The sequence below is a fragment of the Scyliorhinus canicula genome, chromosome 13 (genome assembly GCF_902713615.1).
Source record: "Scyliorhinus canicula chromosome 13, sScyCan1.1, whole genome shotgun sequence".
Taxonomy (NCBI): domain Eukaryota; kingdom Metazoa; phylum Chordata; class Chondrichthyes; order Carcharhiniformes; family Scyliorhinidae; genus Scyliorhinus; species Scyliorhinus canicula.
This window is the reverse complement of record NC_052158.1, coordinates 28,101,855-28,119,437: the sequence shown is the minus strand read 5'-3', so window position 1 is coordinate 28,119,437 and position 17,583 is coordinate 28,101,855. Positions and strand designations below refer to the sequence as shown.

Here is a 17,583-nt window from a genome sequence, read left to right as displayed (position 1 = left end):
CTCAAGGCAGGACTAGAACAGGTATGATGTGGAGATGTCAGCATTGAACTGGGGTGAGCACAGTTAAGTCTTACAACACCAGCTCTAAGTCCAACAGGTTTGTTTCAAACAGGTAGTTCAACTTGAATTTCCTCTACATCCAAAGTACAGCACGTGTATTCAGTGTCGTCCTTAAAGTTTTTGACTTGACGCTTTTCTGAATGTTCTGTAGCTTCAGCCGAACCCAAGTGTAATGTTATTGATAAGAAAGGAGCCACTTATTAGCTGTAAGCGTATGAAATTTTAGCATTATTTGTAGGCACAATATTTACTTTCTCAAGAATGGCAACACATTTATTTGTGGAATTCTATTTGCTCTGATTTAGCACAGTGGGCTAATCAGTTGGCTTGTGATGCAGAACAAGGCCAGCAGCGCAGGTTCAATTCCCGTACCGGCGTCCCCAAACAGGTGCTGGAATGTGGCGACTAGGGGCTTTTCACAGTAACTTCATTGAAGCCTACTTGTGACAATAAGCGATTATTATTATCTGGCCTAATTTCTCTCGCCCAGTGTTAAGTCTCTAAAAGCAGAGTGACGTAGCAAGCATTGATTTTATTCATTGCAGATACTCTGCTAGTTTGTGCAAGCACATTTCCATTTACTCCCTATAGTGTGGCAGAGAATGGACTGTGGACACACATTTCCTACTCTTTACGAAAGCCTCAATTTTCAATTCCTTTTAAACCTCCCCAGAGATCTGAATTCCTGCTCATCCATGCTTCCATCCAAATAAATCTCTGAACCCCTTTCCAACTGTCATCCCAAAGCTCTGCTCCCGCAACTATAAATGCTTAAATGTTAAATATTTAAATTAACTGCAGTCCAATATTCAACATAGAATGGCTCAGATTGAGGCAGGATATACTGTATCAATTCCCAATCCAGCACAAACTGCAGGGAGTAAGCCGAATCACAGTCTGCTTTCACATTTTATTCAAATAATTTAGCCAAATGTGCTCCGGAACCACGTGCGCATAGCTTGATCAGTAGTTGATGGGACCATATTAAAAAGCTATGGTGTTTTAGTTGAAGTTTGAGTGACGCTCTCCTTCAGAAAGGGTTTGTACATCTTACGAATCCGAGCAATCTCCTTCTCAGGCGGCTCTTGCCACTGATACCAGCTGTACCAGGATCCCTCCTGATGGGGTGGGGGTGGGGTTTTGCCCACTGCCCCATGGGAAACAGAATAATCGTCCGGATTGATCTCGATGTGCGGGACCTGGAATGCAAGCAAACCTGCAATAGACAAAATTAGGAAATGGAATTAGCAGTGGGTCTGGGGTGTATGACCAGTTCAAATGGGCTAGGTGCATTTAACATTACTCAAGAACCGATCCTTGAAGAATCCATTTATTGAAGCGATTCTTTGAATAGAACATTATTTCCTCACTGCTAAAACTGAATCCCTTTCGCATAGATGAAAGGACTACACACCCGAGTTCATTATGATGATCTGCGGGTCATCGGCTCACTGATGTTTCACCCTGAGCCGGTTTCTTCGTGTCAGTGGTGGTTGGTTATTGTTTTCTACTTCCAGGGACAGTGCAGGGAAGCACCTCCCCCGGAATGGAAATCCAACCCATGCTGCTGGCTATTAATCTGCACCACTTTTTAGCTATCTGGCCAACTGAGCTAACAGGCCCCCAATTACCCATGGAATAAATAGTGTCAAACTTATTACAGTATCTGAAGTGCTCCACAGCAGAGCTTTAAATCAAGATAATTCACAATGAAAAAGAACCAGGATTTTGCCACACCTTTTTTCTTTTCCCTTATTTATGCATAATTCTGTTCCCCATTGACCAGGCTTCTTACCATGATCCTTAGCATCCTGTACTGCTTTGGTCAACTTCTTGAACTGTTTCATACAGACACCTAGGATCAAATGAGATTGAGATGAAGCAGAGTAGCTTCCCAGTAACAGAATAAAACAAACATCCTAACTCCCTGGTTAGCCACAAAAACATAGGGTGAACGGAGTGAACATCAGGGTCCAACTGCACAAATAACATTCCCTACAAAGTGCTCAATGTCAGGATAAATGGCAAGATGAGGCAAAACTCAACCAGTCCAACTTCCTCAAGCAGTCTGTGGGGTGGGGGAGGAGAGAAACAGTGCCTATCTATGCCCCACAGTCCCCATGGGGGAAAGGGCAGTGTCTGACCCACTGTCCCACCCAGTCCCAGAGGGGAGAAAAGGACAGTGTCAGAGCCACTGTCCTCACCTAGTCCCAGAAACCTCTCCACCCTGGCTACGATCGACACAAAATTGACTTGATGGCTTTCTGGTATGTCGTGTTCAGCCACAAGATGCATTGAGTGGATCTGACTTGCTCAGCACTTCACTGGTTTCATCAATTCAAATTTTGTTTAAACGTTGAACCTCCGTGTATTGAAAGTCAAAATGAAGTGATGAATTGGGTGCTTACCAGTTCTGGTCGGATGAAAGATTGTACCAGAATGAGAACAAATAAATTGTTCCAGGAGCTTTACATTCTGCAGGAAATGGAACCAAGAGTTTCAGTGGTGCATCATACGGTTAGTACAATATAAACTCAGCCGTAGTTTTGCCATTCTCTTAATAATGTAACTCCTGAATTATACTGAAAATGCAACAGAAACAGATCTTTCGGCCCAAAGCATTTGTGCTGGAACTTATACATCAGACATGTCGGACAACATGGTGGTGCAGTGGTTAGCACTGCTGCCTCATGGGCACCAGGGACCCCGGGTCACTGTCCGTTTGGAGTTTGCACATTCTCCCCTTCTCTGCATCGGTCTCACCCCAACAACCCAAAGATGTGTAAGGTAGGGTGGATTGGCCAAGCTAAATTGCCCCTTAATTGGAAAAAAAAGATTCACTTCAATCCCTTTGTGGTAGTGGATTCCACATTCTAATCACCCTCGTGTAGAGGAAATGTTTCCTTATTTCCCTATTGGATTAATGACACCAATTTTCTCCCACAAGCAGAACATTCTTTCTGCATTCCATTTGTCCAATGCATTCTCAATTTTTAAGGCCTCCAACTTCGAAGACTCATCTGAGCCAAGATGAAAAAGCCCTAATCTGCCCATTCTTTCTTCATAGGTAATGACCCAACAACATTAAATGTTTAACAACAAACCACTTGAGGAGCCCTTGATTAGATTCATAGAATCCTTAGAGATCAGGGTAAGTGATCAAAACCTTGGCCAAAGGGGGTATGTTTAATAATCTACTCAAGATGTACAGACAGAGGGAGGATTAGGGGGACAATTTTAGAGCTTGGGGACTAGACAGCTGGAAGGCATGGTAACCAATGGCCAGGGCAAAGGGAGTTGGGGATTTGCAAAGAAAACAGAATTGGACCACAGCTCATTGAGGGTTAAAGGCAGGTGCATAAATAAGGGCTGGACAGTGTGGAATTTGAACACTCAGAAGAGAATTGTAAATTTCCACAAGTGAGAGAAAAATATTTCCTTCTTTAAATATTAATCAGTTCCCGATGGTGGGTCCAGAACCAGAGGTCACAATCTGAGGATCTGGGGTTGACCGTTTAAGACCGAGATAAGGAGAAATGTTTTCACCCAAAGAGTGGTCGGCCTGTGGCATTCACTACCATAGAAAGTAGTTGAGGCGAAAACATTGTACACTTTCAAAAAACAGTTAGATATAGCTCTTGGGGTTAAGCGGATCAAAGGATGTGGCGGGCAAGGCGGATCAGGCTAATGAATGGCAGAGCAGGCTCGAAGGGCCAAATGGCCTTCTCCTGATCCTATTTTCTATGTTCTGTGAAATGTGAGCAAGACCAGTATTTATTACCTATCCCCAATCGCTCTTGAGCAGGTGGTGGTGAGCTGCCTACAACTGACTGGCTGGTTAGGCAACTTTCATGGGGCAGTTAATATTTAATCACACTGCTGCAGGACAGTAAATTTCCTTTCCTAAAAATGGCCATTTTGGTGGTTTCATTATCAATGGGAGGAGTATTTTATTCCCAACTCCAGGATGGGATTTGAACACATGACGAGCATTACCAGTGTGCTACAATTGCTCCCCTCCCCCCTCCCCCAAAAGAGTGCTGTCAACATTGAAAATGACCACGAAAACCCAACTACCCAGGCAGCTCAGTAGCACAGTGGTTAGCACTGTTGCTTCACAACGCCAAGGTCCCAGGTTCGATTCCCGGCTTGGGTTACTGTGCGGAGTCTGCACGTTCTCCCAGTGTCTGTGTGGGTTTCCTCCCACAAGTCCTGAAAGAAGTGCAGTTAGGTAATTTGGACATTCTGAATTCTCCCTCTGGTGTACCCGAACAGGCGCCGGAATTTGGCAACTAGGGGATTTTCACGGTAACTTCATTGCAGTGTTAATGTAAGCCTACTTGTGACAATAATAAATATTATTATTATTACTCTGCAAATGTTCTTAGGTATTTGCCATCTTTACTCGGTCTAGACCATATGTGTGGTTAACTCCTTCAAGCAGGCATGGCAAGTCATTGCTGCAAACTGGTTATTTGAAGCCCCACAACCACCTTCTCAGACAAATACAGAAAGGGTTGCAAAAGCAGACTTTCAGGAGTCACCCGTATCCCAGGAAGTATTAAAGCCTGCAGGCGTTTGGAAATGCTCACCCGGTGGTCAACCTGAATCTTCGGATCTCGACATATCGGGCAGGGATTGCCACTGAGTTTGTCTCCTCTCTGCAGAAGAAAAACAACTCATTAAAAGAGGGCCATTTGAAAGGGGGCGCAGGAACAGAGAGAGGCCTGGTGATTTACTAAAGATGGCAAGACAAGTGGCATACAGTTACTCAGAGTCCACAGCACAGAAACCACCTATGCCAATAGAAAAATAGTGTAGATGCTGGAGATCTGAAATAGAAAATGCTGCAGATGCCCAGCATGGCCTTGTATGCCTTGGGATCGCAAGTATACAGCTAAATACTTCTTCAATGTTGTGAGGGTCTTTGCCTCCACCACCCTTTCAGGCAGCGAGTTCCACATTCCCACCGCCATCTGAGTGAAAGTCTTTCCTCACATCCTCTCTAAACCTCTTGCCCCTTACCTTACCTGACCTGCTTTAGCTCAGTGGGCTAGACAGCTGGTTTGTGATGCACTTGGCCAGCATGGGTTCAATTCCCGAACAGGCGGCGGAATGTGGCGACTAGGGGCTTTTCACAGTAACTTCATACTTGTGACAATAAACGGTTATTGTTTTTAAATCTATTGCCCCTGGTCATTGATCCCTCCAACAAGGGAAACATTTCTTCCTGTCTATCGATGCTCCTGATAATTTTATACATCTCAATTATATCCCCCCACCTCAACCTCCTCTGCTCCAAGGTAAATAATCCAAGTCTATCTAATCTCTCCATAATTAAAACTCTCCCGCCCACGCAGCATCCTGGTAAAGGGCAGCACGGTAGCATTGTGGATAGCACAATGGCTTCACAGCTCCAGGGTCCCAGGTTCGATTCCCGGCTTGGGTCACTGTCTGTGCGGAATATGCACATTCTCCCAGTGTGTGCGTGGGGTTCCTCCGGGTGCTCAGGTTTCCTCCCACAGTCCAAAGATGTGCGAGTTAGGTGGATTGGCCAGGCTAAATTGCCCATTGTGTCCAAAATTGCCCTTAGTGTTGGGTGGGGTTGCTGGGTTGTGGGGATAGGATGGATAGGGTAGGGTGCTCTTTCCAAGAGCCGGTGCAGACTCGATGGGCCGGATGGCCTCCTTCTGCACTGTAAATTCTATGAAATCTCCTCTGCACCCATTCCAATGCTATTAGATCCATCCTATAATGTGGATTCCAAAACTGCACACAATACTCTAGCTGTGGCCTAACCAACATTTTATACAGTTCTAGTGGAACCTCCCTGCTCTTAAACTCTATGCCTCGGCTCATAAAGGCAAGTATACCATATGCCTTCTTAACCACTGTATCCACCTGCTCTGCTACTTTAAGGGATTGGTGTTCACGTACACCAAGGTCCCTCTGATCCTCAGTGCTTCCCAGGGTCCTGCTGTTTATTATGTATTACCTTGCCTTGTTTGTCCTGCCCAAGTGCATCACCTCACATTTATCCCAATTGAATTCAATTTGCCACTAATCAGCCCATCTGACCAGTCTCTGTATCTTCCTGTAACCAAAGGCTCCTCACTATTTACCACCCCACCAATTTTCCTATCATCCGCAAACTTACTGATCAAACCTACATCCATATCCAAATCATTTATATAAATGATCTGGGGAGAGTTACTGTTTCAAATCATGGCGCGATAACGCTTTCTCCCCACAGATGTTGCCCAACCGGTTGAGTGTTTCTAGCATTTGTATTTTTAAATTTTGGCCACAAGACAGCCTCGAGCCTTCAATCAAATTCAATTTGAACGTGGCTGATCTGCACTACAGCACCATCTATCTATCTTTTCGTTGTACCCTTAAGAGTCAATAGAAATCTACTAATCTTAACCTTGAATATTTCAATTGACCCCCATTGCCTTTGAGCACAACAGGTTCCTGATTTCCATTCCCATTCAGGGGGCCTTGTGGTGCAGTAGGAAGCGCCTCTACCTCTGGACCAGAAGCTCCGGGTTCGAGTCCAACGGCAGGAGCGTTCAATAAATGGTTCAATGGGCTGATAACCAGCTCAGCAATCCTATCACAACTTGCCCACTCTTCCCAAAAAGTGGGGAAAAAGTCTGCATGAAGATACACTAACAAAAAATGTTAATCCCCTTTAGTGTGATGGGGAGATTCCTAATTTCATTCCAGAATGATCCAACTGCACATCTCCTTTGTTCTCAATTTCCCCCAACACAGGACTTTGTTTCTCTGGACCCACTCTATCCAATCACTCAATCCGGTTTCCTCCCACAGTCCAAAGACGTGCAGGTTAGGTGGATTGGCCATGACAAATTGCCCTTAGTGACCAAAAAGGTTAGGAGGGGTGATTCGATTACGGGGATAGGGTGGAAGTGAGGGCTTAAGTGGGTCGGTGCAGACTCGGTGGACTGAATGGCCCCCTTCTGCACTGTATGTTCTATGGGGAGATATGGGAGCAGATGGACAAAGGTTTGGTCAAATAAATGGGTTTTAAGGAGCACCTTAAAAAAGGTGAAAAATAAAGGATGTGGAGAGGTTGAGGGACGACACTCGAGTTTCGGGCCCAGGCAGCTGAAGGCACAGCCTACAGTGGAGTGATAAAAGTCAGACTCTCAACCCCGAGGGCTGTGGGCTTGGAGGGAATCACTGGGACAGGAAGGGCCAAAAGTAGGGAGAGATTTGGAAAAAAAAAAGAGAAGTTTGAAAACAAACGATTTAAAGGGAGCCAACATAGGTCACTGAGCACAGAGGCAAAGCCTTTGGAGGAACAACAGGTTACATGTTTTTTGAAAATCTGCCTCAAGTTTAGCTCAGGAACCTGTGGGACACTGGTGACACTTTGCTCAAATCGGTGTTGCTACCCCTTCAAAAAAAAAGGTCAAAACCAGAGGCCCAGTGACCTGAAGGCAGCACAGCCCATCGGCACGAATCAGTGTTGTTACAAAATCTAAAAATGAACCACCACGAGGAGTGTCGATCTTACGATGCAGGTTTTCCTGGTCTTCTGAGGTGGGATCGCACCCTTATGGTTCCTCCGATAGTCAGCCCAGATTGGCCGTTTGCCATATCGCTCAATGTACTCTGCAACACAAACATCAAAAAGAGGCTGAGGGAAAATTTAAACCGATTGGCTGCAATATCGAATTGTTATCTTTCGGTGGCACAGTTCTCATTTGTACTTGCAGAGCAGCAGGACGATTCAGACTAAACGGGGTGGGGGAAAGAGAGGAGAGAAAGAGAGAGAGAGAGAGGAGAGAAAGAGTAGTACAGTCAGGTATCGCCAACCCTGGGTCAGATGCAGTTCCTGGAGCTTTCTTATGAAGAGGCAAATCAGGAGCAGGATTCGGCCACTCGACCCTCGAGTCAGCCATAAAGATCATGGCTGAGCTGATAGTCACTTCAACTCCACGTTCCCTCCTATCCCCAGTGACTTTTCACACCACCAGTGCGTGTCAAGAGATGAAAACCCATCTAGAAGGGCAAGGGCAGCAGATAATTGGGAACACCACCATCACCTCGAATTTCCCTCCAAGTCACTCACCATTCTGACTTGGGAATATATCGGCTGTTGCTTCACTGTTGGTGGGTCAAAATCCTGGAACTATCTATCCAACAGCACTGTGATGTACCCACCACTACCGCAAGGGCAATTAGGGATGGGCAATAGATGTTGACCTAGCCAGCAAAGTCCACATCCCTCAAATGAATTTTTTTTTTTAAATCCCCACTGCCCCACCTCGTCCCACAGGGGAAAAGGACAGTGTCTGACCCACTGCCCCACCTCATCCCAGAGGGGGAAAGGACAGTGTCTGACCCACTGCCCCACCCAGTCCCAGAGGGGGAAAGGACAGTGTCTGACCCACTGTCCCACCCAGTCCCAGAGGGGGAAAGGACAGTGTCTGACCCACTGCCCCACCCAGTCCCAGAGGGGGAAAGGACAGTGTCTGACCCACTGTCCCACCCAGTCCCAGAGGGGGAAAGGACAGTGTCTGACCCACTGTCCCACCCAGTCCCAGAGGGGGAAAGGACAGTGTCTGACCCACTGTCCCAGAGGGGGAAAGGACAGTGTCTGACCCACTGTCCCAGAGGGGGAAAGGACAGTGTCTGACCCACTGTCCCACCCAGTCCCTGACCCACTGTCCCACCCAGTCCCAGGAGGGGGAAAGGACAGTGTCTGACCCACTCAGTCCCAGAGGGAGGAAAGGACAGTGTCTGACCCACTGTCCCACCCAGTCCCAGAGGGGGGAAAAGGACAGTGTCTGACCCACTGTCCCACCCAGTCCCAGAGGGGGGAAAGGACAGTTTCTGACCCACTGTCTCACCCAGTCCCAGAGGGGGGGAAAGGACTGTGTCTGATGCACTGTCCCACCCAGTCCCAGAGGGGGGAAAGGACAGTTTCTGACCCACTGTCCCACCCAGTGTCTGACCCACTGTCCCACCCAGTCCCTGACCCACTGTCCCACCCAGTCCCTGACCCACTGTCCCACCCAGTCCCAGGAGGGGGAAAGGACAGTGTCTGACCCACTGACCCACCCAGTCCCAGAGGGGGGAAAGGACAGTGTCTGACCCACTGTCCCACCCAGTCCCAGAGGTGGGAAAAGGACAGTGTCTGACCCACTGTCCCACCCAGTCCCAGAGGTGGGAAAAGGACAGTTTCTGACCCACTGTCCCACCCAGTCCCAGAGGGGGGAAAGGACAGTCAGAGCTACTGTCCCACCCAGTCCCAGAGGGGGAAAGGACGGTGTCTGACCCACTGTCCCACCCAGTCCCAGAGTGGGGAACGGACAGTTTCTGACCCACTGTCCCACCCAGTCCCAGAGTGTGTGTGTGTGTGTGTGTGTGGGGGGGGGGGGGGGGAAGAGAAAAGAGACGACAGTGTCTGACCCACTGCCCCACACAGTCCCGGGGGGGAGACAGTGTCTGATCTACTGCCGCACCTAGTCCCAGAGGGATGGAATAATGACAGTCTGTCCCACCCATTCCCTCACCGTCCATCAACATCTTCTGATACCACTGGTTCTGGCTTGGGACCTACTAGACCCTAAAACTAGCAGGAAGGAAAGTTAAAGTTCTAAGCAGCCATAACACCAAATTCCAAACTGTTCAATTACTGAATCAATGCTAGGTTCGCAGGTAAAACTGTTGCATTCTGATACATTAACCACAGTCCTTAAAACAAAACAAAGCTATTGATTCATGGATAAAGCAAACTCCCGAACGGGCAAAGCCCACAGGCATTTCTAAAGGTACTTAATCTGCAAATTAATGTGGCCGCCTAGTTTCCCCATTCTCCTTGAGTGACATTACTCTATTATGAGACAGTATGTGTGATATCATGCAGCCAGCCTTCCCAGTAAGTGAGTAACCAAAAGCAATTCCACCTGTGTCACAAACTGAATGGTTTACTCGCAGATGCCTCAGCCCACACTCTCACACTCATTTTGACATGTAAGCAAAATCTGAAGGCTCTCAAGTTTTTCTGGTTCGAGGGGAGAATTCTACAATAATCAACACAGGTTCAGGAATGGTTCCAAGCAAAACCCAGATTGAACAATCTTCCACTGATCACTTTGCGCCACTAAGTGGGTTTGCCTTCAGCCACAGTGGTGAAGCCAGCACACAGCACGATTTGTAATTTAATAAATACATAGCGAGAACCTTCACTCTGCAGATATTCCCATGGGCGTTCCTTGTAGCGAGTGATCAGGTCGAAAGTGGTCTGGTCCGACGTGCTACTGAAAGGCTGGCAGGCTGGTGGCAGCATCCTCCATCGTGAAGTTGCATTCTGCAAAAGGAGGAGGACAAAGCAAAGAAGTTAATCAACCGATTTTACATTCCCCAGTCCATCGCCCGGTCATCATACCCACCTCTCCCCGTTTCTCCCCACACAGCTGATGCTCCCCCCACCCCCTCTCAATTACCTTGCAGCATCATCCCTTTCATTACTTACTCAATCATGCCCTCTGCACTTGTCTCCCCTCCACACCCTGTGTTGGTTTGAACTCCGATACAAATCTCTGACCGGTTGCCAGTTCTATCGACTGTTCGATAACCCAAAATGTTGGCTCAGCTTCCCTGTGCTGCGTCACTGTCTGACCTGCTGAGGGGGTCCCTGTATTTGCTGCTTTTATCCAATCTGATGCTTCCTTGTGCCATTTTGTAAAAAGAAAAGCACAAAACGTTTTACCCCACATCGAAGACAGGCTGTGCCTGTTCCCTGGCTTTCGCCCGACACAATTATCACTGTTGTCTCCAGTCATCCTCCAGATCTACTTGAAGCTGGTTTATCCCTTTCTACTGTGTGGTTTTCCTCCTTCACCTGTTCCTTCTTTAGTTCCTTCTCACAATGCTCGTCTGTACCAGCTCCCAGTTCTTGTGAAGGATTATATACCTGAAATTGTCCCAGATGCTGTCCAACCAGCTTCCCAGATTTCTCTTTAACCCTGCCCAGTTTGAATGGGACAGTGTAGAGGGAGCTTTACCCTGTATCTAACCCCGTGCTGTACCTGTCCTGGGAGTGTTTGATGGGGACAGTGTAGAGGGAGCTTTACCCTGTATCTAACCCCATGCTGTACCTGTCCTGGGAGTGTTTGATAGGGACAGTGTAGAGGGAGCTTTACCCTGTATCTAACCCCGTGCTGTACCTGTCCTGGGAGTGTTTGATGGGGACAGTGTAGAGGGAACTTTGCTTTGTATCTAGCCCCATGCCAGGGGAGTGTTTAATGGGCTGACAAGTGGCAAGTAATATTTGTGCCACACAAGTTCCAGGTAATGACGATCTGCAAGAAGAGAGAATCAAACCATCGTCCCTGGACATTCAATGGCATTACCATCACCAAATCCTCCACTATCAACATCCTGCCGGTTACCATTGACCAGAAAGACTGGACTAGCTATATAAATACTGTGGCTACAATTGCTTCACTGTTGCTTCACAGCGCCAGGTTTGATTCCCAGCTTGGGTCACTGTTTATGCGGAGTCTGTACATTCTCCCCATGTCTGTGTGAGTTTCTTCCGGGTGCTCCAGTTTTCTCCCACAAGTCCTGAAAGATGTGCTTGTTAGGTGAATTGGACATTCTGAATTCTTCCTCACCTGAACAGGTGCCGTAGTGTGGCGACTAGGGGGATTTTCTTTTTTTTTTTAATTCTCCTCCTTTTTCACATTTTCATCCAAATTTATACCCACCAACAATAAACGGTAACAAATACAATGTCAATCCCCTGGCCAACACCTCCTCCCTCCCACCAAACCCCAACATTTTAATTACAAACATCAAAGAAAAGGATTCAGGAATCCACCATCCACTCATACATTGTCACCAAAAACATATAATGAACAAAGCCCATGAATTGTAGAACCCTTCCATCTTTCCCCTCAACTCAAACTTCACCTTTTTGAGTGTTAAATCATGGGGAATTTCACAGTAACTTCATTGCAGTGTTAATTTAAACCTACTTGTGATTGGTCCTGTGGCAAATAACTTGCGTCCTAACTCCCAAAAGCCTGACCACCTGCAAGGCACAAGTCAGGAGTGTAATGGAATACTATCCAATTGCTTGGATGAGTGCAGCTTCAACAACACTCGAAGAAGTTCAACACCATCCAGGACAACGCAGCCTGCTTGATTGGCACAAACATTCACTCCGTCCACCACTGGCAAACAGTGGCAGCCGTGTGTACCACCTACAAGGTATACTGCAGTAACTCATTCCTTCCAAATCCACGACTGCTACCATCCAGAAGGGCAAGGGTAGCAGATACATGGGAACACCATACCTGCATCTTCCCTTCCAAGTCACGAAAATATATCCGCTGCTCCTTCATTGTCACTGGGCCATTGAATGTCCAGGGACCTACACCTTGGGGCAGGGTCTTTCAAAGTTCAGGTCGTGACATTAAGGACATATTGCTCCTGATGGATTGAACTGATTCTCGCTGTTCAAAATCAACCGCTAACGACATGGAGACCGAGAACTGTTGCACAATCAGCAGTGCAGTCTCCGACCATAAGCAGCAACAATGAGGTCAGCGTGCCCTGCACGTACACTTAACGCTAAACACTCTGTCCATCAGACGTGCTTTTGGTGCAAATCACTTGGAGGCCAGCCTGTTCCACTTTCGAGCAAGGCAAGAGGATTGTCAAGGTGGGTTGTTTTGTTCCAAGAGACAGCCAGAGACACAAATAGGCAGTGTACCTCCTGGCCAGGAGCTCAGATCAGAATCTTCTGGACAGCGCTGTTCAGTAGACAGAATAGAGCAGTGCTACTGTTACAAAAACAGAAAATACTGGACAATCTCAGTGGGTCGGACAGCATCTGTGGAGAGAGAAGGAAGCTAATGTTTCGAGTCTGGATGACTCTTTGTCTAAGCTGGAGAGAGCTGAAAATAGGGTCAGATTTATATTGTTGTGGAAGCCGGGGTGGGGGGGAATGGCGCAATGGGGCAGGATAGAGGGCCTGCGATAGGTGGAGATTGACAAAGATGTGTGCAGACAGACAAAGGGAAAGGGGGGGGGGGGGGGGGGGGGGGGGGAGATGGAGGACGGTATTTGGGCAGGAGCTCTGGGCAGAGTAAACACGACCGCAACGTGTGCCAGGCTCAGTCTGATCCAGTTTAAGGTCATGCACCGGTCCCACTTGACGGTGGCCCGGATGAGTAAATTTTTCAGGCTGGAGGACGTGTGCCAGATGCGCCGGTGGGTGGGCTAATCACGTGCACATGTTCTGGTCGTGCCCTAGACTCAGGGGGTACTGGTAGAGATTCGCGGACATCATGTCCCGGGTTTTGAAAACTGCGGTGGTAATGAGTCCTGAGGTGGCAATCTTTGGGGTGTTGGAGGACCCGGGAGTCCAGGAGTAGGAGGCAGACACCTTGGCATTTGCTTCCCTGGTAGCCCGGCGACAAATACTGTTGGCATGGAGGGACTCAAAGCCCCTGAAGACCAAAGCATGGCTATCGGACATGGCGAGCTTTCTCGGTCTAGAAAAGGTTAAGTTCGCCTCGAGAGGTTCACTATCGGGGTTCACCCGGAGGTGGCAGCCATTCATTGACTTCTTCGCGGAGAATTAATGGTCAGCAGGGGCGGGGGGAGGGGGCGGGGGGGGGGGAGGGTAATGTAGAGTAGGGGGTGGTTTAGGCAGGTCCTTGCGCAAATGGAGTCGTGGTTTGCACTATGTGTTATTTGCTTTTCCTTTTGTACAGTACTATACAATGTCATTGTTTTATATGCCAAAAATACCTCAATAAAATTGTTTATTAAAAAAAAGGCTAAGAAGGGTGCTGATAGTGGCACATAGAGATCAGAATGTGTTAATGGCAGAACAAAGGTAGGTGAATGCAATAGAACCGATTGAAGGAGGTGCACGTGAAGCACTGCCTCTTTTGAAAAGCGTGTTTAGGCCCTTGGATGGTGAGCAGGGAGCTCCTATTAGCTCTGTACAGATCTCCAGGGCCTCTGGATAACAGCCTACAAAGAGGAGACAAAGCAGTATAAAGATGATTTCCTGAGTATGGTTTTAATGCAAAGCCCATGTGTGTTATATACAGCGAAGTACAGGCGAATGAGAATTTAAAGCCCTTGAAACTGCAAAGGCATCTGAAAACTAAACACAGCGAGCTAGAGAATAAACCTCTTGATATTTTTCAAAGGATGGAGCGAGAACTGAATCATCAGCTGAAGTCCTTAGCAGAAATGTAACATTGAATGACAACGCACAATTAGCCTCTTACATAGTAGCTTACCACAAAGCTAAAGAGAAAATACCCCACACTGTTGCAGAGGGATTAATCCTCCCTGCAATATTACACATGGCTTGTACAGTCCTAGATGTGAGGTCAACTGAAAAACGGAAATGCCTCCCGCTTAATAACACTTAAATCACCGATTTTGTGATATTTCTGAGAATTTAGAAGTACAGCTTATTTCAGTTAGCACAAACACAACAGGTGAAAGTACAGACTTTCAGATTGTGCAACCTTGCTGGTTTACGTTCGGCACAATAAATTGGTTGAGGATTTGCTATGCGGTTTGACATTACCAACCAGCATGACTGGCACACAGATCTTTTGAAGAGTTCAATAGTTACATGGTTGGAAAGTGCGTGCTCCTCTGGGTTCATTGCAGAGGAATCACAAGCGATGGGGCAGCCAACATGACTGAGAAAAACAGCGGAGTTATTTTTTTTTATAAATTTAGATTAGCCAATTATTTTTTGCCAATTAAGGGGCAATGTAGCGTGGCCAATCCACCTACTTTGCACATTTTTGGGTTGTGGGGGCGAAACCCACGCAGACACGGGGAGAACATGCAAACTCCACACGGCCAGTGACCCAGAGCCGGGATAGAACCTGGGACCTCAGCGCCGTGAGGCGGTTGTGCTAACCACTAGGCCACCGTGCTGCCCTAAACAGCGGAGTTATAATAATAATCACTTATTATCACAAGTAGGCTTCAATGAAGTTACTGTGAAAAGCCCCAAGTCGCCACATTCCGGTGCCTGTTCGGGGAGGCCGGTACGGGAATTGAACCTGCGCTGCTGGTCTTGTTGTGAATTACAAGCCAGCTGTTTCGCCCACTGTGCTAAACCAGCCCCAAGCTAATAAGGATTAGCTGGTCAGGACACTGTTTGGATTCATTGCTTTATTCACCGCGAGGCATTGACATGGAAAGGAATTCCATTCAATCTTGAAGTGAAAGAAATTGTGAAAGTCGTGAATTTTGTTAAACGCAGCGCACTCACTCAATACCAGGCTTTTCAAGGCTCTTTGTTGCAATGTGGGGTCCGAGCACAAATTTGTTATTCTGCACAGAGGTACGTTGGCTGTTAAGAGGTCGGGTTCTTGGCAAAGTTTACAACCCGAGATATGAAATCCATACTTTTCTCCTTGAGAAATCATCCCCTCTGGCTTATTCGTTTGGTGATGAAAGTTGGATGCTAACTCTGTCTTACCATCTTTCAATTTTAAACAAACTGAACCTCAAATTGCAAGTAAAGAATGAATGCTTTTGACACGGTGAAGAAATAGGTGCTTTCCAAAGTCACTGGAAGTTTACCAGGTTTACCAAGTGCCAGTACAAAGCCAAAACTATTAAATGTTTCCCACACTGCTACAGCACATCCAGGAAAACAGTGCTTGGTGCTTTTGGCACGGTGAAGAAATAGGTGCTTTCCAAAGTCACTGAAAGTTTACCAAGAGCATGTACAAAGCCAAAACAAATAAATGTTCCCCATATTAGCGCAGCACGGTGGTGCAGTGGGTTAGCCCTGTTGTGTCACAGCGCTGATGTCCCAGTTTCGATCCCAGCCCTGGGTCACTGTCCGTCTGGAGTTTGCACATTCTCCCAGTGTCTGCGTGGGTTTTGCCCCCACAACCCAAAGATGTGCAGGGTAGGTGGATTGGCCACGCTAAATTGCCCCTTAATTGGAAAAAATGAATTGGGCACTCTAAATTTAAAAAAATGCTCCCCATACTAGTACAGCACATCCAAGAAAACAGTGTTCGTAAGGGAATAAGGTTTGTCAATTGACTGACAAACCTTATTCAGTCGCATCTAGATGTACTAATCAACATTTTTGTCTCTACTTTCCAAAGAAGTTTCAAATTTTGAAAGAGTGAAAAATTTGTTTGAGACCCCAGAGTCAATTATTAAATTACAGCCGACTCCAAATGAGGAGACTGAACTGTTGCAACTGACTAGTGACAGCACATAAAAACATGCCAGAAATCCATCAAGTTGTCAGTGTTCTGGAGTAGCATCTCCCATGAGTATCTAATGCCGAGTAAAGCAAGCATGTTGTTGCTATTGCCCTTCACAACGACCTACTTGTGTGAGGTTTTCCTTTTTTAAAGATAAGGAACTAGTTGAGCTCTGCACCTGATATGCACATTGCCAGCTCCTCCCCCTGTGATTGGAGTGAGATAGAGAAGCTGAACTGTCACATTAAAGGTAAGCGAATGTGGCGTGGGTCCCAAAGGTCGTCCCATTTTCCTGGGGAGGAAAAAAACGTTTGACAAACACTGCCTTAGGGCCTACAGCAGTTCAAGAAGGCAGCTCGCCCCCACCGTTAAGGTTAATTAGGAGAACCCAAAAAATGCTGGCCTCACCAGCGACGCCCACATCCAGTAAATTAATTGAAAAGAAAACTCTGTTCCAATGTTGTTGCCAAGAGTTTGAGTGCAAGGAGGCTCCCGTGGAGCACAAACACAAACTTGTTCTGTGCTGCACTTTCTGTGCAATAGCACTCACTGTCAGAACAGTTGCTTAGTTTCTTTGCATTTCTGTTTCTTTTTAAATGCACCAACAAGCTTACTCATCCAGTTCTGTTGCTGTTGACAGTGGCTGCCAGCCAACTCACCTATTAGCAGCAAGCATAAACAGGTCCACAAATATTTGCAACAGAACATTTCATCCAATTTCTCGTTACGAGAAGTGGTCCAGGAGGCTCGCTCAAAAACGTGGCCCTCGGGCGGCTCAGGTGACAACAAAAAGGAGCAGAGTTGCAAAAACCAAAAAATGAGGGGGGGGGGGGGGGGCAGCGGCTAAGTACAGAGTGGCTGAGACAGCCGCTTCAGGAGAGAGCACACCTGGGTCCTTGCTGCTCATTAATGCTGCGCAGCAGCCACTACACAAAGTGCTCATGTGTACAATGTCGGTAAGACCATCCGCAGCTGAAAACAGCTGGTTAAAAATATCCCAACGACACCCACGGTCAGTTGAACCTAATTTTCCAGGTGAGAGGTTGGTTTTATACCGTGCCCAATATCACCCAACACCTGCTCAATACAGAGCAGAGAGAAAAATAAGACAGTATGTAAATCCTGTGCATTGCGCCCAAACATCTGTTTTCCCATGAGCAAGGCAGATCAAAATTGGCCCCATTAGTGTCTTGGCTCACAAACAAAAGGAGGATGTTACTGCCTTCAAAAAAATATTCATACAATTCTGGGGACAGAGACTGTC

At 47.0% G+C, this 17,583-nt stretch overlaps 1 protein-coding gene across 2 annotated transcripts in view; it reads right to left on the bottom strand.

Annotated features, from left to right (window-relative positions):
• Positions 1 to 950: 950 nt before the first annotated feature.
• Positions 951 to 17,583, bottom strand: part of mrps18b (mitochondrial ribosomal protein S18B) — a 34,544-nt gene continuing 17,911 nt past the window's right edge. For both annotated transcript variants that reach the window (XM_038816634.1, XM_038816633.1), the window contains 6 exons: positions 10,279 to 10,405; positions 7,604 to 7,701; positions 4,653 to 4,721; positions 2,469 to 2,535; positions 1,856 to 1,915; positions 951 to 1,276 (listed from right to left, as the gene is read on the bottom strand). In XM_038816634.1, coding sequence (XP_038672562.1) covers positions 1,053 to 1,276; positions 1,856 to 1,915; positions 2,469 to 2,535; positions 4,653 to 4,721; positions 7,604 to 7,701; positions 10,279 to 10,405 — 645 coding nt within the window. In that variant the 3' untranslated portion in view covers positions 951 to 1,052. The remainder of the gene's footprint in view (positions 1,277 to 1,855; positions 1,916 to 2,468; positions 2,536 to 4,652; positions 4,722 to 7,603; positions 7,702 to 10,278; positions 10,406 to 17,583) is intronic.